General features: G+C 47.3%; 1 protein-coding gene across 2 annotated transcripts in view; it reads left to right on the plus strand.

The window, feature by feature from the left end:
- The first annotated feature begins 1,301 nt into the window (after positions 1 to 1,301).
- Positions 1,302 to 26,772, plus strand: part of col16a1 (collagen, type XVI, alpha 1) — a 42,864-nt gene continuing 17,393 nt past the window's right edge. For both annotated transcript variants that reach the window (XM_011609065.2, XM_011609066.2), the window contains exons 1-24: positions 1,302 to 1,578; positions 5,501 to 5,611; positions 10,374 to 10,442; positions 10,520 to 10,637; positions 15,290 to 15,413; positions 15,967 to 16,248; positions 16,638 to 16,718; positions 18,932 to 19,000; positions 20,610 to 20,642; positions 22,408 to 22,458; positions 22,622 to 22,654; positions 22,759 to 22,803; positions 23,366 to 23,404; positions 23,496 to 23,558; positions 24,267 to 24,311; positions 24,382 to 24,477; positions 24,677 to 24,712; positions 24,869 to 24,913; positions 25,026 to 25,061; positions 25,286 to 25,408; positions 25,890 to 25,925; positions 26,301 to 26,336; positions 26,496 to 26,603; positions 26,742 to 26,768. In XM_011609065.2, the coding sequence (XP_011607367.2) occupies positions 5,536 to 5,611; positions 10,374 to 10,442; positions 10,520 to 10,637; positions 15,290 to 15,413; positions 15,967 to 16,248; positions 16,638 to 16,718; positions 18,932 to 19,000; positions 20,610 to 20,642; positions 22,408 to 22,458; positions 22,622 to 22,654; positions 22,759 to 22,803; positions 23,366 to 23,404; positions 23,496 to 23,558; positions 24,267 to 24,311; positions 24,382 to 24,477; positions 24,677 to 24,712; positions 24,869 to 24,913; positions 25,026 to 25,061; positions 25,286 to 25,408; positions 25,890 to 25,925; positions 26,301 to 26,336; positions 26,496 to 26,603; positions 26,742 to 26,768 (1,671 nt within the window). In that variant the 5' untranslated portion in view covers positions 1,302 to 1,578; positions 5,501 to 5,535. The remainder of the gene's footprint in view (positions 1,579 to 5,500; positions 5,612 to 10,373; positions 10,443 to 10,519; positions 10,638 to 15,289; positions 15,414 to 15,966; positions 16,249 to 16,637; positions 16,719 to 18,931; positions 19,001 to 20,609; positions 20,643 to 22,407; positions 22,459 to 22,621; positions 22,655 to 22,758; positions 22,804 to 23,365; positions 23,405 to 23,495; positions 23,559 to 24,266; positions 24,312 to 24,381; positions 24,478 to 24,676; positions 24,713 to 24,868; positions 24,914 to 25,025; positions 25,062 to 25,285; positions 25,409 to 25,889; positions 25,926 to 26,300; positions 26,337 to 26,495; positions 26,604 to 26,741; positions 26,769 to 26,772) is intronic.

Here is a 26,772-nt window from a genome sequence, read left to right on the forward strand (position 1 = left end):
GATCTGTGCTCTATTCTCCTCCTCCTCCTTCCTTCTTTCCCTGCCACTGATGTCTGTCGGTCCTGGAGGACCCCCTAGAGGGCTTCACAACAGGTGCAACCCTCTCAGGACAACAAAAAGCTCTTTCCTGATCACACAGAGCTGCTTGTCTTTAATTACAGGACCACGAGAGCACTAAGACTTCAAAAACCCACTTCATTCCAAGATCGGCGTATCCTGAGCTAAATACAAACCAGGTGTGGGCAAAAAAAAAGCTCCACTGAGCCTGTAACTCAGTGGAAAATCCAGGCCTTGAATAAACCCTGAAACGTTTCAGACCACCATGAAGGTCCTCCTGATCTCAATTTAGTTCCACCAGGTAAGAATATGAATAGATCACTGATTTAGATCAATCTTGAAACAGCAGTCAAATGCTGCTGCCCACCACACAGCCCTGAGCTCTGAGGAACCAAAGGAGATGAATACGGTGTTCTCTGAATGTGGCTCTCACCAGGACTCGGAAACAGCATCTTTTCAGAATCTGTACCAATGACCCTTCAAAATAATTGGATCTTTTTTGTCAGTGCTTCGTCTTTGACACACAGACCCACACACAAAAATGCATGCGTGTGTGACCATGAGGGAAAAGTCCTTCCCATCATGTGCTGTTCTCCCCTTCAAAAAACAAACAACCCCCCCCCCCCAGCTTCCTAACAAATCCTCTTGCATTCTTTCCTGTTTATCCTCTGCCTGAGGTGACAGGTGATGGGAAATAGCCAGACCAGAGTGGACCGTGACGAGGATCCAGAAAGGGAAGAATCGTCGGTGTGATGAGAGAGAAGGAGATCCAAATAGTTCTTTATGCGCCTCCTAAACTATTTACTTACTGACAATAAAGGCCAAATTTATGTGTCTCTTAAACCCAGCGCTTCGGAACGGTGGGGGGCTACGGCCAAGGGCCACTTTATGGATTAGATTAAATAAAATCCAGTGGTAAAACAATATGGAGGCGGTGGTCTCAGCCATCACTCACCCGGCAAGTGTGACAGAGACCACGTTCATTAATTTTAATAGACTGAATTCTTCTCAATAACAATCCAGCCTGGTTGCCATTACCTCCATTTCTTGTCATAATATGGTTCTCAGAGTCCTCCACACCCCCTTCCAGCAGAGGGTGAGGGTGCGTGTGTGTTGGGGGGGCAAGGGTGAGAAGAGAGATTAGAAGGATGCCCCAGGCGCTTTCTGCAGCCCGCCTGGACAAAACGGTGAAACGGTGCCATTCCACGTTTGGGAGGGAGGAGAAGAAACAGGAAGAGAGTGGAAGAAAGTCAGGAGAAGGGAGGGGAGAAGGAAAGCAGGGGAGGGGAAAAGTTAGACACAGACAGTCCCGCTGCAACTTTTCTCTTCTCTCCTTGTCCATTCTGGAAGAAGCCCCAAAGAAATAAAAGAGGAGAGGAGGAAAAAAAACCCTCCACGTTGGATTATAATCGCGGTGCGTTTCCAACGCGACGTCGGATTCCTGGTCCCTTGGAACCCCCACTGCGCGTTTCTTTACGGATTAATGTGGTCCTAAATTAGTGGATTTACCATCAGCAGAAGGTAGGGCTCTTTGTGGACTTTGCTGGCGTGTGGGGGAGTCATTGCTGCAGCGGGAGCGCGGAAGCCGAACTTTTCTCTTTATTTATTTATTTGTTTATTTGTTGTTTCTGCAGCTGGTTTCAATGTTTGACGCTGCAGGGCAGAGGGGAGCGCTGCTACAGGCTGCAGCCATCGGTTCACCTGTATATCACTGCAGTCACAACCGCTGACACTTGCAGGAGCCGACGGTGTTATCGGGACTTTTAATTCGAATTATTTGAGACGTTACGATTTCAAGTCCGTTTCTTGAACCAACAATCGCGCTGCTTTATTTCTTTACTGGGTCGGTGTAGCTCCTGGAAGGGGTCTTCCCCCTCTGGATTATTACCAAACATTATGGTCTGGCTTGTTGCTGTGGAATTACAGCCGCAGCCCCCTCCCACTCCACCCCCTCCTGTCTCCTGGAAGGGGACCCTACTGGGTCACTGCTTTGTGCACATCCTTCAGGAGATCTGAAAAAACCTCTGCACCCACAAATCAAACTTCTTTAACCTAGGTCACAAAAGAAGGGGTGAGGGGGGCTTAAAGGCACATCTGCTTTCCTCATGACTCAAGAGTGCTGGTTTTTGTATCCTGTCTGTGCAAAGGTTTTTTTTTTAAGGTTTATCCAGAGCAAAGGTGACGCAACTATTGCACAGATCCCGCCAACTTAATTCCCAAATCCGGGGAATAAAACATGCGTAGCTGCTTGTCTTTTATGCTCTTTCTCTACCTGTTGCAGGCTGAACGTGCGGTGTTTGGCTGTAGGGTCAGGAGGATCCGTTTGGTTCTCTGCCCTCTCGCGGTGGGCCCGCGGCGAGGTGCGTCACCTACTTGACCCATTGCACTTCGATGTGAGTGGCGCTGCGGCTGCGTCTAAAGCAGAAACATGAATTAAAGACAGAAGAAGGCATTCAGTCACCTTTGAGTGACTGAAGGAGGCAAGTGCTGGGGGGCAAAGCGGTACCACTGGCGCCGCGCGCGTCAATTCAGATCATGTTTCTTTTCGCACATCAAAACGTGTCAGCGGAGTTGTCAAAACCGACCACGCAGGCAGAATCGAGGCTGCGCTTTTAACGTTTCCTCATGAGTCTGGAACTGTGCTGGCCCACAACTACTCAAAGAAATGCACTGAACACTGCCCAGAATGTAGGACTAGTGAGGACGAGTGAGGGCTTGCCCTGCTCTCTGCCATACAGGACGGTTTCCATCGCTTCCAGTCAGCAGACATCAGGCGTGTTGGTGGACGCCTCGGGCTGTTTTCATTTAATTCCCTCTGCCACTGAGTCGGGATTCAACGTGCACTCATATGAGAGATAATCACATATTGTTCAGTTTTGATCTTCAGATAACACCTACATGAAGGGAAGACCCAAGTGGCCTATTGGCACAATTCACGTCTACGTGCGCTACAGCTGATGCCTGTGCAACCGCGTGTCAGTCCTAACAAGAACACTGATCTTCTACTGATCTTGGCTGACAGTTCAAAGATCACATGGCGTTGACACGCGTGGTCTACAAACATCTTTTTCCCATGTGTCGGCCCCGCATTAACTTGTCTCGCCGTGTCAGACTTCATGCTCCGGCTGCGTGACAGCGTGTTTGCGTCTCTTCCAGCGGCTCGCCCAAGTAACATTAGCTAACGTCGACGGGAAGCTCGCGTCTAACGGTTACGTTCCAGTCAACTTGGGCTCTGGAGAGAGGAGGAGAGGGAGGGAGCACAGTCTCCGAAGGAATCATCCGCTGTGACCTCTCAGACGGATCAAGAGGTTTGTCTTCAGAGTGCGGACTTCAAACACACTTGCTCGTGTGTGTGTGTGTGTGTGAGCTGCAGAGGGGTAAATAGGGAGCAGAGCCTCTCTGCACTACACAGCACCATCTGTCCATCAGTCTTCTCACCACAGCCTAGACAGCTGCGAAGGCAGCGAACCCTCCAGTCATTGACACATTTATGGCGAGCTGTCCTGTATAAGCAGAGTCGCTGAGGCAGCGGGCTACTGATTCACCGTTGTTTAATCATCCATGTCTGGTTGGCTAATAAGCGGCTCCCTTGTCGAGCCACAGAGGGGACGCGTCTCATTTAACTCTGTCAGAGTGCGTTCCTCTAAATGGGCGGGTGTTGGGGCCTGCTCGTTGCATCCGTAAGCGGCGCCGATGATGAGATGCGCGACAACAAAATTGCCCAGCACTAAACACAAATTACCTCCACTGGAAGATATGACAGCGTCAGCGCTGCGCCGCGCTCGAGCTTAAGCCAAGAACAAAAAGGCTGATCAGAGACATCCAATACACAGCGTAGTCGCTGCATTTTCATATGTCGGCGGCTTTTTTTTTTTTTTTTGGATAAAAGCTGTGCAGTTAGCATCTTTTTCCCTTTGGTTTCCCTACAAACGGAGCCCAGACAGCGAGGAGCCGGCATGCATTACTTCAGTCAGATGCTCCTTCAAGCGGTGGGATGAACCGGACTGTCGACATACATTAATGCCCAGTGGGAACTTATGGTAGGAGCCATATTCCAGGTGTTGCAGGGCTGTCGTGTTGGCTGGAGTTCAGGCGCGTCACTCACAGCCTCGGTTACCCATTGCATGTCCATCTTAGAGGTCTAATGTTCTTTACCCAGGTAGACAAAAAAATCCACAGAAAATAAAAGCAATGAGGTGCTTCTCCCTCCAGTTTGCGTTCTCCGGACATGCATTATGCACCTTTGTATTGTGTAATAGTGGCTGCAGCTGCACCACGCCTGAACGCAGCCAATGAAGACTTTATTTGACCCTCCACCTGTCCAGCTGAGTTATTTCCAGCCTGTTCATCCCGCGCCGCTCTTTCAGACGCCAGCGTCACTGGCGCGCACTTCCTCCACCATCCTCTCTTTCCCAGCTGCTGCGCCGGTCGGGACGGGTCGACAGTATTCACATCACGTCCACGGCCATCCGGCAGTCCAGTCATGTGCCCCCTGGGGGGGAGGGAAGCGGGGTCATTTATGCAGGTAGACCGGACAGGTGTGTGTACACAGGCCGGGCCCGCTGACCCGTGTCCCTTGAGGACCTCGCTGTACGTGTAAACACTGCAGAGTCTCATGGCGTTCGCACATGCTGAGGTCAAGCCCAGGTTAGGGGGGGGTGTTTATGCTAGTTAGCGTGGGAGGCATTTCAATGTGCTTTTCCGCCAGCATTTCTCCGCAGCTGACTGGTTCAGCGACTGTCGGGGTGGGTACGAACCAAAAGAACAGTGCTTCCTCTCATATGTTAGCAAACCTCTGTGGACTACAGAGGTGCACGACCTCTCGGTAATAATGACTTGGGATGTGCCAAATATTCTTGGCACTATATTCCTTTACTGATTTTATTCATGACACACGTGATTATATCATGCTACTTATGTTAGCTGGCATGGCTAACGCTATATCTCTCCTGCTCAGGGTGTGCTTCTTTTTGGGCCACGTGGAAGCATCTGGCGCTCCAGATGTTTCGTTTCTCTCTCTTGCCTTTGCGGATTAAGGCTTTATTTGTAGCCTCTTGTTTTTTGTAGGGACTATTTTCCCAGGATTGATGCGACAAAATCTATATTTACATGTCTGTGTGCGCTCCCGAGTGTCATGTCTGCTCAGTCAAGGGCCAGCCAGATGGAAAGGATAATGACTGTGATCAGACTTTATAGACTGACACTTTATAATGAGAGACATTCTCGTTATTTCATACACCACCAACAAAGACAGACTCGTTCCACGTAATTAGGACATCATCTATGACTGACTCATAAATATACATCAGCGTTTTCTGAGGAGTGACACGTAATGTGCAGCTGCCTGGAATGTTAGCATACTGGGTGGCATGTTTGTCAAAATATGGGTCAGATTTGACTTTTTGTGACTTTGCGTTTTTTTTCCCCCTCTTTCCTCCTTCAGTTTGTGGCCGAGGTGACGCAAGGGGAGGTGAAACCATGTGGCGTCTCTGCTCGGCTCTCGCTCTGTTGGCCCTCTGCTTCAGACCATGTGACTCACAGACATCAGAGCACGGTGGGTTTCATTTTCCCACCATTGACTTTGTTCCTACGAAGAAAAAAACGTCCTCTGCAGCCAAAACAACCACATGAGGTTTTTTTGTTCCACCTAATACCAGGCAAAAGAATATTCCCTTTGTTAGCCCCCTCGCAGGTTAGCAGACACATAGCGGACACACATCGCAGTGTTTCCACAGCAGAAACAAGAACATCTTTTGCACGAAGCTGGATTAGCTGGAAACTTCCCTCAACCTTGGTATTCCCCCACCCTCACTTTTATGTTTATTGTGTGTTATATGTTTATTCTGGGAACAGAGATGTTTTGTTAACTGTGAACTGTGTCAAATGCTAATTTGCATGCTAATAAACCAGCAGCTCATGATACGGGCTACGGGTATTTGTACTGATTCAAAACGCAGGGAGGGGAATTAGCATGTCACTCATCACATTTTATTTCTTTTATAAATAAAACTGTAGTCCAAACAGGAATATGGCTGACAGGACACGATTGTTTTGCTGTCATGTTTCATTTCTTTAGTTTGTAGAAAACTGACACACTAATCACGCTGCCAGTGTGCTCCCCAGGGCCAGCAGTGTGATGCCACTCAAGGGGCCAAACAATTCTCTGTAGCCTGTAGAGCTATGAAGGAAGCTTTGTGGAGGAAAGAGTTCCCTCCTGGGGACCCAGCTGGAGCGTTCCAGATGAGACTGAGTCAGCTTGCCGCTCCCTTGAGTCATTCCCCCCTCGTGCTCGCAAGAAAGTGCTTTCATGAGTTTAGCTGTAACGTTTTGTCACAGCAAGCACCACACACGGGTGCTGTATTTGCTAATTCAGCACAAAGTGTGCCGCAGCTGCACACAGGTCTGAAAACACATCTTTGCACACACGCACACACACACACACACACACATTGGGGTATATGTACTGCAACCCCCCGCCCCCCCCCCCCCCCCCCCCCCGCAAGTTTTTTGATGTCAGAGGGATTTTAAGATCTCTTAACCATGGCTGAAGGCTACTGAAATGAAAAGTCAGGAATAAAAAACCCATGAAGGAACAATGAACGCAGGTGAGCAGAGGGAGATGAGAAGGAGGAGAATCTCGAGGCCAATTATTCGTACTCTCCATGAAGACTTTATGGGAAAGCATAGATACTGCAAGCCTGTAGTAAGACAGCCTCCCCACCACCACCTTTCCTCCCCCCATGATGAGGGAGGCCGGTAATTTCTTTTCCATGTGTGCTGCAGCAGTGTTCCACAACTATAAAAACACTGTGTCACATGAAAACAAAACCGCATTCTCTCCAACCGACTCACTCGCTTGTCCCTCAACACTTGATTTACTCATTCATTCATCCTCACTTCGTGTTTCTTTATCCCTGTTCGTTAATGGAGAGCAGCAGTAGGTGAATCAGACCGACGCTTGAAGTATAGAGAGCACTCAATACTGCTTTTAAAGCCCATTTAAAGTCATGTTTACTTGATCAGGACCTCACTCAAGGACCTACCTTTTTCTCCGTAATTGGCAGCTAGATGATACCGTAGTGGACTTTTGGGTATTTCCAGACACGTTGCAGTTTGGCAGAAGGACCCAGTGAATAACTTGTACGCCATTTTCCTTTGAGCACTGATCCAAGCAGCGCATTTGCATGTTGACAGGTTAATTAGCACAGACTATGAGTGCCACTCCAGAATCCCGCTAGTAGCTTGATGTAGCCTTAAAGAGATCCAGCGGTCTTGGCTGAGTTCGCTTCCTCTTTGATGGGCTGTGTTTACATTCGGCCAACGCAGGTAGCGGTGCCACGCTTGCAGTCGAGAGGCAAACTGCTTAGTGTTCCCCCAAGTCTGACCGTTTCCAAAAAAATTGTCTTTGGAGCAGCGAGCCACTAAAAACGTACATTTGATCCATATTGCAAAAAGGTTGCTATGTAAAATCGTGCACATTGACTCTAGCAAACCTGTTAAAGCTAGCAGATTGTAGTCGAGTGATACTCATACAATACCGGTCATTGTGCACCTCTGAGGGTGCCTTGCAGTTTGCCACCATTTGGTGGCACCACATGAGACTCACTTTAACTTGGTTACATTTACAGTAAATGAGTGGATAAATGTTTTAAAGTCTTATAAATAACTAAAAAATGTTTATTTTATACTTTTACCCTCATCGAGAAAATTCTCTATTCCTTTATACTCATTAAGCCAAATTAAAAGACGCTGTTTTGGTGAGAAAAAGGTTAACATGAGGCAGGAAGGGAGTGATAACAGCACAGGGCAAAAACCAGATTGAAGCATGTGTCTCTTATTTGCCTTCTTGGCCAAATGAGGCTGACATGGAGGGAACATTCCTGGTTATTTTCCAGAGATAAAGTTGCAGCACAGAGGAGGGGGGAAGCTTAAAAAGGCCCTTCTTCGGAGACTCGAGCTCACTCATTTCCCTCTTCAAGGTCCACGTTCAGATGTGCAGGCTCGGCCCGACAAATGCGCAAGGTTCCAGCGGCGAACCGTGTGGGGACGTGCTGAGATAAGAGCCTTTTGTGACAAGTTTACAAAGTGGGTTTTTCGCTATTCTCCGATGTTTTGGGCTAGTAGATTTGATGACTAAGCGTTTTTTATCCCTGGAATAGACAAATCAATGAAGTGGGTCAACCTGTCAAATAAATGGCAGGATGCAGAACTGGTTAATATAAGCTCTCATCGCCAGCAGCCACAAATGCTGAGCAGTCATCTGGCAGCCAATCCAAATGTTACACGCAGCCAAAGGCCTCTGGGCTCAAATCCCACAGACATGAATGACTTTTTAACAGGAGTTCTCTCCTCTGTCTACTGTTTTTATACCTGATATTCCATAATACAGGAACCTGCACATAATTTCCTTATATCCTTTGTCTGTCTCCAAAGAACTGCACTTTCCGCATCGACGACTTGTCTATTCTTGTCTCCTAACAATTACAAACGCTTCCAAACCAGCAACAGCTGTTGGGATTTGAAGTTTTAAAAGCACAAAAAAAAGAGCGTCATTGTTAAAAACTGTTGCGATGTTCTCAGGCTGACTAGATAACTGGTCCATCCAGGTCAAATGGGGCCTGTGCCAGTTGGCCCACTGCAGAGAGTCCGCCTTAAAAACTGGCAGAAAAGAGCGGTTTAACTGTTGGTCACCCACCTTTTCAAATCGGTGTGCTAATAATGGGACATTTTGGAATAGTAAGGTAGAGACAGCAGCCACGGTGAGATATTTGATAAGCATCTAGCCATGCTAGCTCGATAGGCCATCAAAAACAGCGATGTGGGTTCTAAAAGTTCAGCGCAAACTTCCATTGTATTTGGTGGGGATTCAAAAGAAGACAGTTATGACTATTAGCGGGTTTCCTGTTGTGGCTGACTGGTGCGCTCAGTTGACCGTTTATCTTTCCTTTTTGTTTTATTCAATTCACAACCAGAATTAAGCTTCTAAAAATGTGCAACGTTGCTCCAAGACAGAGGGAAGGTGACCGAGACCCAACACATCAATATAAAAATCCATTATTTCTTTTCAGTCTGCGTTGAGCCTTTGCTGCGAAACAGCAACGTGTTGCCAAAGACGGGGGTTCTTCAGTACTTTGATCAAAGCAATGCTCGGCATGAAACTCAACAGAACTGTAGCCTAAACTCATTTGAGATGATTTTTCATGACTATCTTTTCTTCTCTTGGCTTCCCCGTTGCATCGTTTGAGCTTCCTATCTTTTTTCGCTCTCAGCCATCGGGACGCTGTGCCGGGCAGACACTGGAAAACCCGACTTGTCCTGAAGCAGTCGCTGCGCTCTTTTAAATGGAAGCTGCGGGACGTCAATAATGAACTTGATAATCGGTGATGAAGCACTAAATGCAATTTCATTCTTTCTTCATCCCACTTCTGTGAAATTAAAATGATGTTATTATTTGAGTAGTTGTAGATGGCTCCTTTCCCTGCCTTTTGATTGGACACAGCCTGGATTCGGTCATGAAGAATCCGCTGCCACCCAGCCTCTTTTGACTTTTTTGTCCTCTTAAAAAACTATTTTTCCTTCAAATAGACCCAGAATCTGAAAATCTACATTTATTATTACATTTCCAGCATAATGGAAACCTGTTCTCCACTTCTAAAACTTTCCAGCTGACCTCTTTTGTTAAAACAAAGCACATCAAAGACAATCTCACACACATCAAAGTTCTTCTAAATTAAACCTCTAAATATGGATGTCTTCTTCTCACTTATTGATTTTTTTTCACCAGCTGCAGCACAGAGTACAAAAAAAATCATCTTTTTAAAAAGTTTGGCTGTCCGTAAGACACTTCCACGTGAAAAAGAGTGCCGGTATATCTTTTTGGGAAAAGCCAGCCCTCATGATACATCTGTCTCAGCCAAGGTCCTCGGCCCCAAAGAGATCAATTAACTGTGGATCACAGTGATTCACAGGGTCTCTGTCTACCTGCGCCACACATCTCCCCACCCATCCTTCCCCGCTCTGACAGGCAACACTTTTCTGGTAACTTCCCCTGACAGGTTGAGAACATATCCATCAAACACTGGATACCGTGGCAGAGGAGCTTGGTGCTAGACAACCTGTCAGACCCCTGTCGGCACATCTTGTCCTCAGTTCATTCCATTGTTGACATCCCGCCGTTTCTTTTTTTCCAAACAGTTTTTTTTTTTTGACCCAATCGTTATTTCCCCTCAGATCAAAGATTCATCTTCTCAAGATTTCTATCATAAATGAGTGAACTATGGGCAGTTGACCTCCTCGCTTCTTTTTTGTCTCCACAGTTGAACAGTGCCCCTCTTTACAGGTGGAGGACTGGAGGTTTCCTCAACCAGCCGGCCGCAACATCACCGGTAAAGAGCCGAGCCTGATTACGAACGCGGCTGCGCGCTGTTAGCCGAGTGTTGCTAAATGTGCCATTTGCTTTCAGGCTTTAACCTGCTGAGGCGATTCTCGCTGCTCAAGAGTGCAGATGTCAAGAAGATCCGTAACCCTCGAGGACCTGTTATCCTCCGCCTTGGCAAGACCACACTCCTACGGCCTACCGAGTACGTAGCAGCGAACGCCACAATGTTCACCGCGGTAACAAGGAGGAAACGCCCTGGAGGAAGCACCTCCTATTGGCTTTTCATCTCTCTTTTGGGCCCCAGTTGGCTCTTGATATGCATCCACTACTCACTCACTCACTCACTTTCTACCGCTTGTTCCTCCACTGAGGGTTGCGGGGGGACTGCAGCCTATCCCAGCACAATGGGCGGAGGCAGGGTACAGCCTGGACTGGACGCCAGTCAATCGCAGGGATAACACATATAGACAAACAACCATTCTCTCTCACACTCACACCTACAGGCAATTTAGAGTTTCCAATTAGCCTAATCCCCAATCATGCATGTCTTTGGACTGTGGGAGGAAGGCGGAGTGCCCGGAGAGAACCCACGCAGGCACAGGGAGAACATGCAAACTCCACACAGAAAGTCCCCAGCCTCAGTCCCAACCGGGGGTCGAACCCGGGGCCTTCTTGCTGTGAGGCAACAGTGCTAACCACCACACCACTGTGCATCCACCAGAGAGCCCTGCTCTGGTCAAATCCTGTCTGCGCCTCCAGAAATCCTACCACGTTTTCCCTCGATGGTAAAATAGAGCCATTCCTGCAGATACAGTTTGAATGTAGCTCTTTGCCGTCTGGCTATATGACTGATGTCTTAATTAGACGCCATGATGAAGCTGTGCGTTTAATTGCCGTGTTTGACTGCGGGAGCTGGTTCCAAACGTGTTGGTGCACCAGCCGTCATAAAATCCAACTGCGCACTGCTTCCTCGCGCAAGGCGGATTTAGCGCTACGTGGTTTGATGACTCTATATTGGATTTTGATATAGTTACACTCAATGCTTAGGCGTTGATTGTGTTTCCAATTGTGCGACTAATGCTCAGGAGGATTGTGCACTTCCTGTTTTTCTGTTCGGCTGAATTCTCAGTCCTTCTACTCCCCAATAAAGCTATTTTTTTTAGAAGGTGCCAATTGGGTCAGCCTGGAGTGTTTTATCACTCTGTCCAGCAGCATGAGCTCAACTTCGCTCCCAGGCCCGATAAATCAGTCTACAACTCAGCCTTTCTCGGCAGCTAGACATTCTGTTCCAAAAGTGTCACGTACGTTGTTCGTCACGGAGAGTTGTCGTCCCGGTGAAAACGGGGCTGCGAAAGACTGTCACTTCTCCGAAAATCAACATCTTTGGATCTAAAGAGGTAAATCCAAGACGTGTTTGTTTTGCCTCCAACCATCCAGAGGGCGGATGGTTGGAGTCTGCGTCTGCGCCGCTCCTTGTGCCGGTGTGGGATTTTTCTTATGGTGGAGCGTTTATTGAAATTTTGACACCATTGAGGGAGAAGCTGACAGGTTATTCGGCGAAGAATGCTACCTGTGTGACTTCCTTTTGACTTAAGACAGAATAATCAACGTTCGCGCGCCAGCACGCAAACACCGGCTGACACTTATTCTGCCATTTTCTACGCACGAGAGCTCTCTCTTTCCCGGCTTGGTTTCTCAGAGTGCCTGAACCAGAGGAAAAGTTTTTTCCTCCCCGTCCCCCACCCCCACTATTTCTCTGTTTGCCTTTTAAAATTGGCTCAGTCAGCGCAGCCTGCTTCGGCTAATGCAGTCCTAATATTCATCTCTTTTAATGGTCCATGTAAATCACTTTTTTTAAAGCTGCTATGCGCCGAAAATGGAAAAGTGGAAGCGTGAAACAGACGGGCGGTCGTGAGATGTGTTGGCAAGGGAACGGCGGGGCTAAAGGTCTCAATCCAGGCAGTAACACGAGCATCTGAACAAACCCTCAGGCTTCTTTTCTTTTTGCTGCAAATGTGTGTCGTTTGAATGCGAGCAAATGTTTTCACCACGTCTTCTTTTCCAGTCTCAGTGCGAGAAGCATTCCCAATCCGCAGGCTCCCCGTCACTCAACAGGCTTTTAATGTGTGGCTGGTGAGGTTGATTGAAGTGCGAGACCCCCCCTCGTGTGTGCCTGTTTGTACTGCCATCGAAAAGCAGTGTTTCGCTTTGAATCAGAGGCTAAGCCGTTCAGCTAATCCAAGCCTACACAGATGAGTGACAGCCAGATGAAGCTCCTTGTCTCTCTGTTGTATTTAGCTGACAGTGAAATGGGTACCGGCCACGTGGTTGCGTGAATTTTAATCTCACAGAAGCATGATTCGATCCCTGCCAGTGAGCCTCTCTGTGATATTGTGGCGGCCGTGGGGGCGGGGAGGGATCACAGCATTTCTGCCGACACACCGATAAAGAACTGAATGTAACACTTTAGACTAATAAATACTAATTAAGCATTTTCCCACCTTTAGCTTTTGGGTAGCCTTTGAATGAATTTCTGCTCTGAAACGCACAGATGAGGATTACAGGAGCGTACACTTTGGTGCAAACATGTGGGTGTCTGATAAAAGGAAAGCTAAAGAGTCGAGTCAGGCTTGTATTTTTAGACGGAAAACAGAAGCCAGATAAAGAGATGAGTCGGGGGGGAGGGTTTTGTCGACAACTCAGATTTTACCTGCAGGCGTTGTGGTGATGGCGGTCTGGTCTGACTGTCGGTGACATATTTTCATAAATGCTAATGGGTCGAGACTTTGATCAGTTTACTGGTTCTTCCGTCTCTTTGATTCTGTAACTGTTCGAATGGTTTGACGTTAAATTTGACACGCTTCCCTCGGGATGATGTATGGCTTCGGGTTTAAGACGCCTGATTAAAAAAAGAAGAATGATACTTCTGTCTGTTTCATCTATAGCTTGTGTTTAAATAATTGTCAGATGCTAACATGGCTAACATGCAGAGATACATCAGCAACTTTTGATGCTTTGGCATTTCCATCAAGCTGACAGCACATCAGTCTTCCATCGCTCTGGGCTAGTCTTGTTTTAACTGCAGTCGTCCTGAGGGCAGGTTATCTGAATCCTCCACTTCAGTTTGGTTTCTCAAAGTTGCAAAAATCATTTTTAGCAAAGCACATTCGCTCCAAACTACAGTTGAGAATCAAATTATTTATGTGATCCAGATGAGAGAGAACCCATCCTCACTGGATGGAAAGGATTCAACTTCCAGGTGATGTTTACATCTCCTGATACAAGCACTTTCTGTGAAGAAAACATGTAAATAAACACATAAATGGACCCCACTTCAGAGCCGCAGACGATACCAGCGCCGCTGATTACTTCATGTCTCTTTTGTAGTGATCTGCGTGTAATTTCCGATTGTTGGTGGAAGAGGTGAATGTTTACAGACACGCAGGACTACACACTGGAGTATGTGGTGATCAGGGGGTCTCATTTGGCCTTTTTTTAAAGGTGTCAGTTCTCACAGTTTATTTTCATGAGTCATTTGAACATTGGTCTATGGGACCAGATTTTTTCTTTTATCAGAAAAACGTACGGATGAAATGGGAACCACGTGGTATGGACAGAGCTATGAATGCAGAAAATGGAGCCGGATGAGCACAGTGATTTGTGACGGCCGGCGACACAATGTCCGATGTTTTCTTCTCCTGTTAGAAAGGTAGTCAGTGTACTAAACATATTTCAAATGCCTGTCCTTGAAGGAGCCTACCTTGTGCCATTTTGTGCCACTATTAACCATTTAAAGGCCTTGCCTGCCTTTACAACCCCACCAGCCACACCACTGACCCGTGCACCAGCGTTGTGGTGCAACAGCCTTTCTTCCATCCACATGCGTTCAGATTAGCTCATCGTAAAACACCTCAGTTGTCTGGAGTCTTTACGCTTTCTTTGCTTCAGGTATTCCCCTCCTCCCCTGCTCATCCTCCCTTTGTTTTGACATCCTGTAGTGGGCTGTTTTCCCTTGGATCTTCCCTCAGTCATAAATCACTGTCACCCCACTTTCAGGAGTAGGAAACCAGCTGCCAGCGTCAAAAATTCTGCCTGTGCACAGTGAGGAAGAGGGAAAGTAAAAGTGTGTGTGTTGGGGGAGGGGGTGGGGGTGCAAGAGTGAATATTTCAAAGTGTTCACCCTCTCGGCGAGCCTGCATTTCAGCCAGCTTGTTTGTGAAGCCTTCATTGCTGCACACGTCCGTGCAGTGAATATGTGTGTTTATGTATTTGTGCGCTCAGATGCCCTTGACCAAAACTGACGGATGAGGCTTGCTGGACTGTATCTGCTATGAAAATTAATGTTACAGGGTTACACACGGCAGGTTCTGCATCTCACCACTAGCCTCAGTTGCTTGTAGGGACCGGCAAGAGGAAGGAAAGGTGGGGAGAAAAACAAAAACGTGCACGGACTAAGAATATACTGGCGCAGGGAACACACATTGAATTGTCCTCAGTGGTCTCTTAGTCTGGATTAATGGTGTTGAGGGACGTCGTGCTGGGACACGGGATCCCGATGCATCTGTAAATGACATCAGAAAATATAAATGCGTTTGATTCCTGCTGCGTCGATGTTACCCGCCGCCATCACACAGCAAGGAAAAGCTCCCCTTAAACAGGAAGAAACCTTGAGCAGAACCCTTTTGAGATGGAGACGAAGAAGAGGTTAAAACAAGCAAATCAGCCTAATGAAGCAAATGAGAGTGGGGGCAATACATTTAAAAAGCTCATCAGCCTACGAAACAACACTTTGTGTCAACGTTATTTCGCTGTTTCCGAGATCATTGGACGATTCTGTTTTTTTCCACCTTTCAGTCAGGTGTTCCCTCACGGCCTACCAGAGGAGTTCACCCTGGTCTTCACCCTGGCGCTGAAGAAGGCTGCCCTGGGCGACACCGTCTACCTCCTGCAGATATCTGATCAGCAGGGCTACCCACAGGTGCTGCTCAACAGTTCTGCCCCCCCTCCCCCTCCCCCCACCGCCGCTCCTTCCCTTTATTTTTGATCTCGTGTCCGTCTCTCTTTTGCATACGCGTCCATTTTCACCCTCCATTTATTTTCTCCCCTGACACCTTTTCAATTCCCTCTCTTTGGCGGGGCGTCTTTTGTGCTCTTCCCTCGATCATCTTCGGCTTCTCCTCTTTCATTCACCTTCATTGTTATTCATGCGCCTCTGATGATGGAGCGCTGGAGTCCCAGAGAGTCCCCATAATCACCAAGAGTCTGAGGCCAGATTTAAACACTCAATGTGTATGATGGATGGAGGCCACGTCACCTCATTAGGAGTGATTGATTTGCTGTAGCGCTTGTGTGTGTAATTAATATGTCTTCCTCTTTCTTGCACCTCTGCCGCTGTGTCCTACAGCTTCGTCACATAGCTGCAACATGTGTGTATTACTCTCCCGTTGCTCCATCTTTCTCATGTTGACATGTTAAACGCATCTCCCGGGGTTTAATTAGCGCATGTGCCGATTTCACATACCTCCAAACAGCTGTCTGTGGACTTCAGCGGCCCCGATGGCACCTTGTCCCTACGTGCCGGGCCCGCCGTCCCAGGAGCCGACCCCGCGGGTTGCCTTTTCTCCGGAGAGGCTGTGGAAGCTCTGATGGACATGCGCTGGCACAAGGTGGCCCTCAGCGTACAGCGCGACTCCGCCTCCCTTCTCGTGGACTGCAACCCCGTCGAGACCAAACCTCTGGAGCCCCGCGGAGTGACCCCCACTGACGGACACACGCTTTTGGGCATCCGGGCATCAGATGCCCGGTCTGCACAGGTCTGTTCAACCGCAATTAGCTTGATTTTCGTTGAGGCCTTGAATTTAAGCAGACCAGAAGTGTTTATAGATCTGTAATGAACAGGGACCATTAGCGTAGAATAGATCTGGTAATCCAGGCACTTAGTTTGATGATCAATTAAATGGCTTAGTTAGAAAGCGGCTGGGGTGTTTCATAAGCGCAGACGGAGGAAGGAGGCGTTTGTACCTCCAGATGCCTGCGCACGTATGCAAGCCTCCTGACAAAAGCTCTCCTCGTACAAGTGAAATGAAAAATTAATTGCCTCTTAACCTTGTTTACTGTCTCATTCAAACTTTATTAAACAAATACCCCAGACGAGGCGCCGAGGCTGGCATGCTAAACCCGTATCGGCTTTTCTCTGCTGTAGATGGACATTCAGCAGGTGGTTCTGTACTGCGACCCGACGCTCGGCGCTCAGGAGACGTGCTGTGAGATACCTGGAGCAAAGGTGAGGCGGTCGACCCCCCCTCGTGCCGACTCATCCTCACTAAACAGCAGCGATTAAATTAGCGCGGTCCACAGACTACCGTACTTAGAGCTGAGCTAATAATCTTTTTCAGCTTTACTAACGTTTTCAATAATTCAATACTAATTTTCTTTTTGGCCTAGTTTAAGCCCAGTAGCTTTACTGTTGCCAAGCAAAAAAAAAAGAAAAAAGAAGAACATATTTATGAGGTGTAATAAAGAACACCTTCGACTTGTGTGTGATTTCTTGCAGAAAGCAGATGATTTGTCACTTCTTTGCTTCTCATGTGACAACACAACCCGGCTCTGTACATCCAGAGCACAATGTAAAACATTAATTTGTCAGTGGGTTTGGAGATATACCAGTTTGAATTTCCTGTATGGGATGAATTATTCATACACCATCGTTCTGTATTATGTCAGGCTCAATGCTGTGACGCTGTCAGCGTTTCAGTTTAATGGCGACTTCAGGAATCTACACAGAGCTCGGTGTCAGGGCAGTGAGCCTGCAGCTTGTACCAGTGGCTACCTAGTTAGCAAGGTAGAATAACTACCCATTGACAGTCAGGAGAGGCCCAGAACTGGTATATCTGTGTATGAATTTCACATTTTTGTGAAGGTGTGGGGGGGTACATTGTGAACAGAAAAAAATCATTGCAGATTTGAAGCAAACATGTTTGAGGCTCTAGTAGAACAAAATCACGGATGTTTTTTTTGACACCACACGTGTCTGGGCAGAGGTCACCGTACTTTACTCTCAGCTAATGGGTTGCTAGCTGTGGCATTGTCATGTTTCTACCAGCTTCAAGACATCTCCACTGTCAAGTTGTCACATTCATTCTTTGGCCACTTTAAATAGGCAAAATAAACTTGCCCTGAGGCTAAAGCTCTTTACTAATCACAGCTCCTCGATAAGCAGAACCGTCATTGTTTGGAGGAAGGTTAAGCCCCAGCTTCAAGGAAAACCATTTTTTTCTATCTGCATTTCTTGAAGGCACATTAGTGGTGATTTCATTAAGATTTGGTGCTTAAAAGAAGACACAAAGGGCAAGATGGACATGTTTGATGTGTTTCTATTATCAGACAGTTTGAGTCGGAGCCAGGGGCGGCCACGTGGCTTGTGAGAGAGACAGGGTCTGGTGGTGGTGATCTGAGCTGAGGAGACTGGATTTATTGCTCTGGCACACCAAGAGCTAGGTCTAGATAAAATCCTTATTAAATTAGATTCATTAGTCGTCGATAGGGCAGAGTGTTTTGGTCAGAGGGGTTTCTTTAAAAATACAATTTAGAAAACAAATAGAACAGGAAGCTGACTTGGATGGGTCCTGGATGGACGACTTGATCTTGATCTAAGCCTCTTTGTGGCTGGCGTGTGCGTGGCTGCAAGCCTCCCTCCCCGTGTTTGATGGTGAAGTAATGGATGAGCCTGTGTAAACAGACAGACATTCTCCTGCTTGCTCTCGCACACAGAGGGCGTACATTATTAAAACACGGAGGAAAAGGAGAGAAACGACATCTCTGACGGTGTGGCGTGGGCTACAGGACACGATATTAGGCACACTCATATGTTTATTTTTTTCAGTATTTAAAATCAGGTTTCTTCTGTTCAGTTTCAGCATGGAATCTGTGTTACTGTTGTTCCTCAGGGCTGTATTCGTGTACCACTCGACTATATGTAACAGCACCATTATCATATATTATCCAGGACCACTAAAATATACTGTAGCTGTCCTTCCTTCAAGAAAAAGCAGAAATTCCTGCAGCTGATGACCCAACATAAAATAAGCGATCTCCATGTCAGAGAGCTTGTGTGAAGGTGTTTTATTTTTAAGGACATCCCTTTGTCAAAACACCACCCGAGATCAGGCACCAAATTGAAAGAAGTGGTGTTTCAGCCCTCTCTTTTATATGACAAGATGGATGACGCCAGGAAGCAAAGGGAACTTGGGGAAAACTGCTGGATTGGAGCTGGGACTCTTCATCTTCTGTTATCCCCCAGCGAGATCTGCAAGATCCTGGGGTCCCCCCACCCCCCCTTGACGTAGAGCTTCTTTTCTCGCTGCTTAAAAATTCTGTAACATGAGAATTTTCCTCGTGAGAGTTTAATAACTCTAAAATTTCTCACCGGGGCTTCCAGAGCTGGTTTAGGATTCAAGCAATCGACCTTGGTGTTTAACTTTGAGACTGTCTTTCCAGTGCCCACCGGATGCTCCCAAGAGCCGCCGTGCTGCCGAAAATGACCTATTGGAAAACACTTTCCACCAGGTAAATCAAATGAAAGTTTCTAAAGGATTTTATGCCAACACTGTTTTAAAACCAGTAACTGTTCCTAAGTGGACAGTCAGCACATTTCTCGTCCAACAACTTCAAGAGACAATCTGTGGTATCCAAGGATCTGTCGGTATTCAACTCAAAGCCCGCAGGCCTTAAAACAACCTCCAACAGGTCCTTTTATGACTTTTCATTTATTTTTTTATTACGTGTAGGGCTCTAACATGCCACAAGTCTTTTCCCACTGTTTTGATTAGTTTCATTACAATGTAAATTTAACCTCTTTGCCCCCTCCCAGCTTGCTTTAGCTCCGTTTATACGCAGAATGGCGCTCGACATGCCCTGAATGCAGTTAAAGTTTCGTAATTTTCCCTCTCTAACGTGTTTCTACTGGCAGGGAAATGTTGCCGAGTCAATTTTTTTCCCCCTCGAAGCGCAAATGTTCCGCTCTGCTGAAGTTTCAGTCAGGTTTGTCGATCGTCCCCTCACAGCGTAGGAGGTCACCGTCACAACTGTACCAACTACTGACTTATGCAACAGTTGGCAACAACGACTTTCTCTTTTTTTACGCTGTTTTTCATTGCAGCAGTGTTGCGCCGTCGTTCAAACATCCAGTGAAATTTTTATGCCCGAAACACTTTTATTTTGACTTCATCATATTTGTCTATTTGTCTAAAATCTGACTTCAGGTCAGATCTAGACCCATCTTCCTCCTTTGCTCTTCTCCTCAAGGGGGCTTAAAGGGGACACTTCCTCTCACTTAAGTGAAATCTGTCTCCACTCCTCGTATTGGCCACTCAGGCTGATGAGCACAGGTTTAAAAATGTCCGGAAGGAGCAAGAAGCACAGCAAAGTGTCACATGCTCCCTCCAGTTTCTACCTGCCTTATAATAGGTTGACTTTTATTACTGGGGTCCTTTGAGCCTTTTTCCTGGCCACAAACATTCCTGGAGACCTCGTGGTTGCAATTTGATCGACATAAAATTTCAACTGAATTCTGAACCAGCAAACAAGCAAAAGGTCCAGCTACTGTTTGAAAGCTTGAAAAACCTGAAAATGAACCCAGCTCTGAGCTGAAATGTCATGCATCTCCCCAAAGACCCTCTCCCCCCATGTGAGAGGATTTCTTTCTCATTTTTTCATGTAAAAAGCCAAACATTTGGCACTAAAATATGATCTCCCCCTTTCCCTCGACCATCTTTAGCTAATTGTTCCCCGTCCTTTGCCTTTCACGCTTTTTCCCCTCTCGTGGTGCTCGTGCACGCAGCGAGGATCCATCTCCACCGTTGCCTCTGGCTCCAAGAGGTGGGATTCTTCTCCGCCTCCCGCTTCTAATTCTCTTTTATCTTTTTTTCTGTCCATTTTTCTCACAACGAATACAAATTTGCTGCTTATGACCGCTGCGTGAAACTGGGCCTGCCCTCTCATTGTGTATCTGATGCAATAAAGTGTAATTTAAAAAAAAGAAGAAGAGTTTAAAATCTGTAAAAGGACCAGAGCCTACCTTTATCCCCCATGATGCTGGCGAATGTCGATTTGTTTGCTTCCTGGGAAACGATCGAGATCTTAAAAGGAATTCTTTCTGTCATTTCTGTCTTTCCAGGAGGTTTTCACATCCAAGGATCTGGCAGAGAAAGTAAGCACACATTCACCACCCACGTGCACACATGCTACACTGCTGTATCGGATTTACTCGGAGTCTCGCAGGCCGCCACTGTCACTCTCGACGGCCCGCCGCGGAAGAAAGTCCCGCCTCCCACCACCCAGAGACGAGGCCGGGAGCACAGCACCGCCTCAGAAGTCCTAACAAGCACACCCTCCAGAGGCTATATGTGCATGCTAACTTCTACCGAGGAAATCAGGATCTGCGCATCCTTGTCCTGCCTCTCCTCGCTCCCTCCCTGGCTGCCCGTGGAATGATTTACACCTCGTTACGTGCGGCGCCTCAGTGGGGACTCGCTGCCGCCTATTAATTTTGTCATTCACCTACAACAGGCGTGTTCTGTTCATAAATAGAATACAGAACTCCAGATGCTTCATTACTTCGCTCCTGCGTGTGCTTACTAATGCGGCCGGTCGCCTCCCCTGACTTCCTCTATGTAGGTTATTACCTGGGCTGCGGCGTGCGGCTCTGTCCTGCCACCGGGGGCACACACTTGCAGAACAACAAAAGCATCCTCTGGTATTTGAATTTCATGAGTAGACTTTTTGCGAGAAAAACAGTCCAGGCAGAGAAAGACATTTTTTGACCTTGTTCACCAGTAAACAAAGAATAATATTAAGTAATGGCACATATGTCCATCTGGTGTTTTTTTTTCCTGCATGTCCTTAGTTGTATAGTAGGAAAGGTGATGTGGGGTGTATGAGAACATCACACACAGGCTCTAGCCAGAAGGTTCAGGATAGGACATCAGAAAGGAGCATGAAACTGCTGTTGGAACTGATGTCCAGACAATTAAATGGCTCTCTGACCCTGGAGGGGAAGGATTCTAAAACCACTAGAGTGAGGTGCCAGGAAAAAGTCACACCGAATTGTTTAAAAAGGAATAAAAGCCCCGCAGAAATTACTTTTTTTCAAGAGAGCGTAGTCGTTTGATGTTAAGAGATTCTCCATCCAGCTATCAGTTAATTAATCTGACGAGATGACAGCAAATTGGGCTCACTTACGTCCACATTTCAGCTCCATTTCTAAATTCACAATCTGCGGTAACACCCCCCCCCCCCCCCCCCCCCTCAAAGTGAACCGAATTTTCCATTTCAAAGCCCAGCATACAGTAGAGAAGAAACTATGGCGTTTTGAGTGGAGCTGTGTGAAGACCTGACTAAGCTCTATGGAAACACTGACTGAGCCGTAGATGGCTCTGCGAGGGTAGGGGCACCATCCGTTTGGGGGGGGGGGGGTCACACGCTGCCTCTGTGCCGTTATAAGGGATGCTTTTTGTCATCCCGGCTGTCGCTTCAGACTTCACAGCATCTCCGGAACACCGGGTGACGACTTTTAATTACCAGCTTCCTCTAAAAATTCCTCGGTTATTTATAAGGATTGTCCTTATTTGCCGTGTGTTTATGTGAGTGTGCGTGCCCCCCCCCCCCCCCCCCCGTGAGGAGCAGCTGGTCTGCTGTGCTTTGGGAATCAGACATTCCTATTGATCTCCTGCTCCCACGGGAACGCATGCGTGCGTCCCCACATGATGCCCACCCGCTCACCCTTTTTGAACATCCCAGTGTCGCGACACGGGGGGAAATCTCCGTTGAATTTTGTGTGACAGTGCCACCATCCGGTGACGGTGTGAACTGTAAATAAACTGGAAATGTAGGAATAGTGGAGACGGCGGAAGCATCGCTGCCTTTGCTGCAGCATTTGAACGTTAAATCACATCAACTGAAATTGTGTTTTGCAGGTACTAAATCTCGCTCGGGACTCCGGGTTGAAGGGAGAGAAAGGCGACGTGGTGAGTGAGAACGTGCGCGAGTATATCAATATCAGTGGAATGTGTGAGATCATCTATGAGCCCAGACTTGCAGGCCTTTGAATTACACACACTTTTGTGCCACTAGACACATTCAGCCCCTTCCTTGGTGCTCACCGTCTTTTCCTTTCTCTCTCCATCTTAGGGTGACAGCTGCTCCGGCTCCCCCTCCGGTCCTGTAAGTCTCTTTTATTCACTGAGAAAAGCCGGGGCTCCGTGTTTCGCATGCAGCATGTTGTAAGTTTCCCACAAAACGCACCAACCGAGTGTCTCTAACCTCAGTGCACACAAGGACCCAAGGGCGAGAAGGGAGAGAGAGGTGAGCCGGTGAGTGCCAATCTTTTTTACAGAGGTTATAAAGTCACAGACCACTGCCTCACGACCCTTCTAACCTTCTTAGTCTGGCCCTCATTTTCTCTCCTCCAGTCCTGGAGTAAAGTTTGACGCACAAAATAGATCAAGAATTAGCTGCTTTTGAGTCAAGTCCAAGCCTCATTGGTCAAATAGATAAGTTTCCATTTCTATCTGTGTTTATTAGATGAGGTGCTGAAAGCCCAGATGAGTGGAGGCTTCACTTCTTCTGCTTTTTTAGACTCTGTGTGTCTGTGTGTTATATAAAAGGGAGGACCAGAAAATAGCACATCATGCCTGGTCCCCTTTAAACAGTTTAGGGGGTTTAGATTCCAACTTGGTTTGCTGGAAAAAGTGGTTTAGGTTAAGGTTAATAGGCTGAGGGGAGTAAAGTGCTCAGAGGACGATGTAAAGTAACAGTCAGCATCCTCACAACGATATAAATACTGCTGTGTGTGTGTGTGTGTGTGTGTGTGTGTGTGTGTGTGTGTGTGTGTGCGATGTCTTTATTGATCTGCGCCATCCCTTGTGTCTTCAGGGCCTGCCAACCAACTGGGGCGAAGCAGTCGCGTCCAAGGTGACCGCGTCAAGGAAGTTTACCCAATAAATAATCAGGTTCCTGCTGGTGCATCATACCAGCAGTGCTAATTCATGTCTTTTGTAATCAGGGAGAGAAGGGGCAGAAAGGAGAACTGGGCATGCAGGGGCTCACGGGCACTCCAGGAAAGGATGTAGGTGTTTGATGTTTTCTGTTATCGTGGTCTTCAGGTGTAAATCAGGGGGCTCCATCAGAACCCTTGTCATTCTCAATGCGACCCAGTCACCACGTGCGCCTGAGCTCCCGCCCGTCGTCTCGGGCCGACGCTTTTATCGGGCCGGTCTAGATATTCAGCCAACTTACGGGGTATTATTCTTTAAGCTCACTCTCCCAATTGATATCTGTTCGTCCTGCTTCTCTCTCCAGCAGCGGCTAATACCTGTTAGATTAGGCTAGAGCAACACAGCTCGCGCAATCAATGGCGCCTCATTGACTGAGCCGGTCGTCTCTCACGCAGGCGGGGGGCTATTCAGGAAGACTTAAACCCAATAATCTTCCCTGTTTAGAGACGTGATCCCCGTAAGAAGTTTTGAGAGACAGTTTCCAGCGCGCGTGTCTGGTTTTCAGGCATCAGGTGCTCTCACATTTCACCGTGGAGTTAGCTAAGTGCGCGTCCTGAATGGATCATCCTACGGCGCTGACATTATAAAAGGGCCGCTTGATGTGAGTTGAATCACGCCGGCGGAAACTGTTGAGGATAATAAGCTCTGAAATCCGCCAACTTACCGCTTTAGCACGTCGGAGGGAATCAGCAGGTTCTGATTCATTCGCGCTTGGGTTTCCTTTTTGGTTGTGCCAGGCCGGTTCTGACTTTCCCTCTCTCCTTATAACCATTGTCCAGGGTCGAGCCGGGTCCATCTGCGTGGTCGGCCCCAAGGGACAGAAGGTCAGCCCGCTTTGGCCAGTCAGTCAAGTTCCTTAGAATCGGTTCTTTGCTTAACTGCGACTTATTTCAGGGCGTCCCGGGTGTGGTGGGTCCTGAAGGGTTGGCTGGTGAACCAGGGAAGCCTGGTTTCCCAGGACCACCTGGTGCTGGAATGCCAGGCTTACCGGTGAGTCTGTTTCCTCTTAAAAATGTTCCAGGTCACCTTAATGCCTTAAAACAGCTTGTGCAGATGGTTTAAATTTATTAGATGCTGTCAGAGGTTCCAGGCTCCACTTGCTTTTATTGTTGTTGTTCACCATGAAAAAAATTAAATTAAACGAAAGTTCACAGGAAAATAAATGTAAATGTTCATGATTTCCTCTCAGGGCCTTCCAGGTGAACCGGGTGCAGATGGAGAAAAGGTAGGTCTGCTCTTTTGTTAGCGGTCCAAACAGACCCATTTAGACCAACTAAACCACTGATATTATTGTCAATGAAAGAAATTTTCATTTTAAATGAACAGATATAAAACGCTTAATTTGACGGACACTAATCTGCATCTACGCTGACATTAACAGGGAGATGCTGGACCAGCAGGACGCGATGGCTCCTCTGGAGATCCAGTGAGAGACCCTTCTAAACACTGATTTATATTCAGTAACAGATGCAAGTTCTCGTGCGGCGTTGAAACTGCTGACGCGTCAGTATTTGACCAGAATTGTGCTTTTTCAACAGGGTCCGAGAGGACCATCGGGGCTTAAAGGAGGAAAGGTATCAACAAAACCGAGTAAAAGATGATATAGCAGAAATCTTAAAATAATTGATAATAACAGATTGTGATTTATTGTTTCAAAATTCACTATATTTATATATGGTGATAAACTCCATGGTAATAAATGGGCTATCTAGCAAGCTAGAGGATTCTGTTGGAAGTATCATGTAGGCTAATGACTTGATCGTTTAGATTCCACGTGTGACGCGTGTTTGGTCTGCAGGGGGAGCCGTGCGAGGTGTGCCCCGTATTGCCCGCCGACCTGGGCAACACGGTGGTTCTCCCAGGGAAACGCGGCCCGAAAGGCGAGCCTGGATCCCCTGGGAATGGCGAGAGGGGCCTGCCCGTGAGTCCAACACTCGAAACGTCACCTTTCAGCGTTACAGCCGCTGGAGTTCAGCCGCGTGGTGATCCTGCAGCGCCGGTTCCACCCCTGGCTGAAATAGGAACTCGAAGAGACATATTTTATCTTCTTATCACTCCCCTGGAAGGAGCGACATGTCTGTTCACCTCGGGGTTGTGTTTGTGCACCTTTTTTTTTTACATTCTGATCGCTGAAGCAGCTCAAGGAAAATGCCCGATAAGCTGTCAAGATTTTATTCTCGCAGGAAGGAGTCATTTTAAAAAGAATTATGCGTCATCTTAAAGCATCTCGGCTTCTCTTTCTGTTCACTCCGCGTCTCTCAGCAGCAGGTGAAAGGGAGACTGATTTGTTCAGGCGACGGAATACAAATTTAGACCATTTTCAACAATGTTGGCGTCCATCTGTCGCGCGCACATCAGGTGACACCGGAGGTCTGACCGGACCCCTTTTCTGTGTCTTTCAGGGGCCTCAAGGTGCAGATGGCAGAGCGGGACAGAAGGTGTGGACTTATCTTAAACAGCTTATTTTGGGACAATCGTGAATCCACGCGGGTTTACGGCTATGCTAACATCAGCATTAGCTACAGCAAACTCCAGTGAACGCAACAGAAGACAAATCATGCACATGCACCCACACACACTCCTCTCTTGCACACTACCTCCTTTAATACACCTTCAGAATACCCTTATCTGCCCGGACATGCTTGTGCCAACCCCCCCGCCCAAATAAAGCCAGTGTTTCTGCACTCGCGAAGCAAGATTTGTTCGTTGATTACCATTAAATCATTGCGGGAGTTGAGTTTTATTTGTCAATTAGCTGCCACATGCTGGAGCTTTATAGTTATTTAATCCGTGTTTTATTGTTCATCCTGCAGGGAGATTCAGGATCTCCTGGCACCAAAGGAGAAAAGGTCAGCTGTCTGTTTATTTGTTGCTTATTTTCAAACCTTGAACATACCAACTTGTTAGGTATTTTAATTAGGCGACATGTCCCTCTTTGATTCCACCATCTATTGCAATTAAAATGCCCCGGACGATCCTGAGACTGACTCTCACTGTGATTTGTCCAGGGAGAGTCTTGTTCAGCCTGTCCCACCGCTAACCTGCTCCCGGGGGTGACGACCCAAACTCTGAAGGGTGAGAAAGGAGAGGCTGGGATTGGACAGAAAGGCGAGCAAGTGAGTGCGTTCTAAAAATAGATGCAGGGCCAGCCCCCGAGCTTGTTCCCTTTATGGCTGCAAGTTTAAAATATTCAGATTTTGCAGAAATATCAAGTAGAAAAATCTGATGACTTGTTTGCTTTTCTTGCTCCGTAGGGGGAACACGGTCTTCGAGGGGAAAAGGTAG

Source organism: Takifugu rubripes, chromosome 12, assembly GCF_901000725.2.
Source record: "Takifugu rubripes chromosome 12, fTakRub1.2, whole genome shotgun sequence".
In the NCBI taxonomy this organism is placed as follows: Eukaryota; Metazoa; Chordata; class Actinopteri; order Tetraodontiformes; family Tetraodontidae; genus Takifugu; species Takifugu rubripes.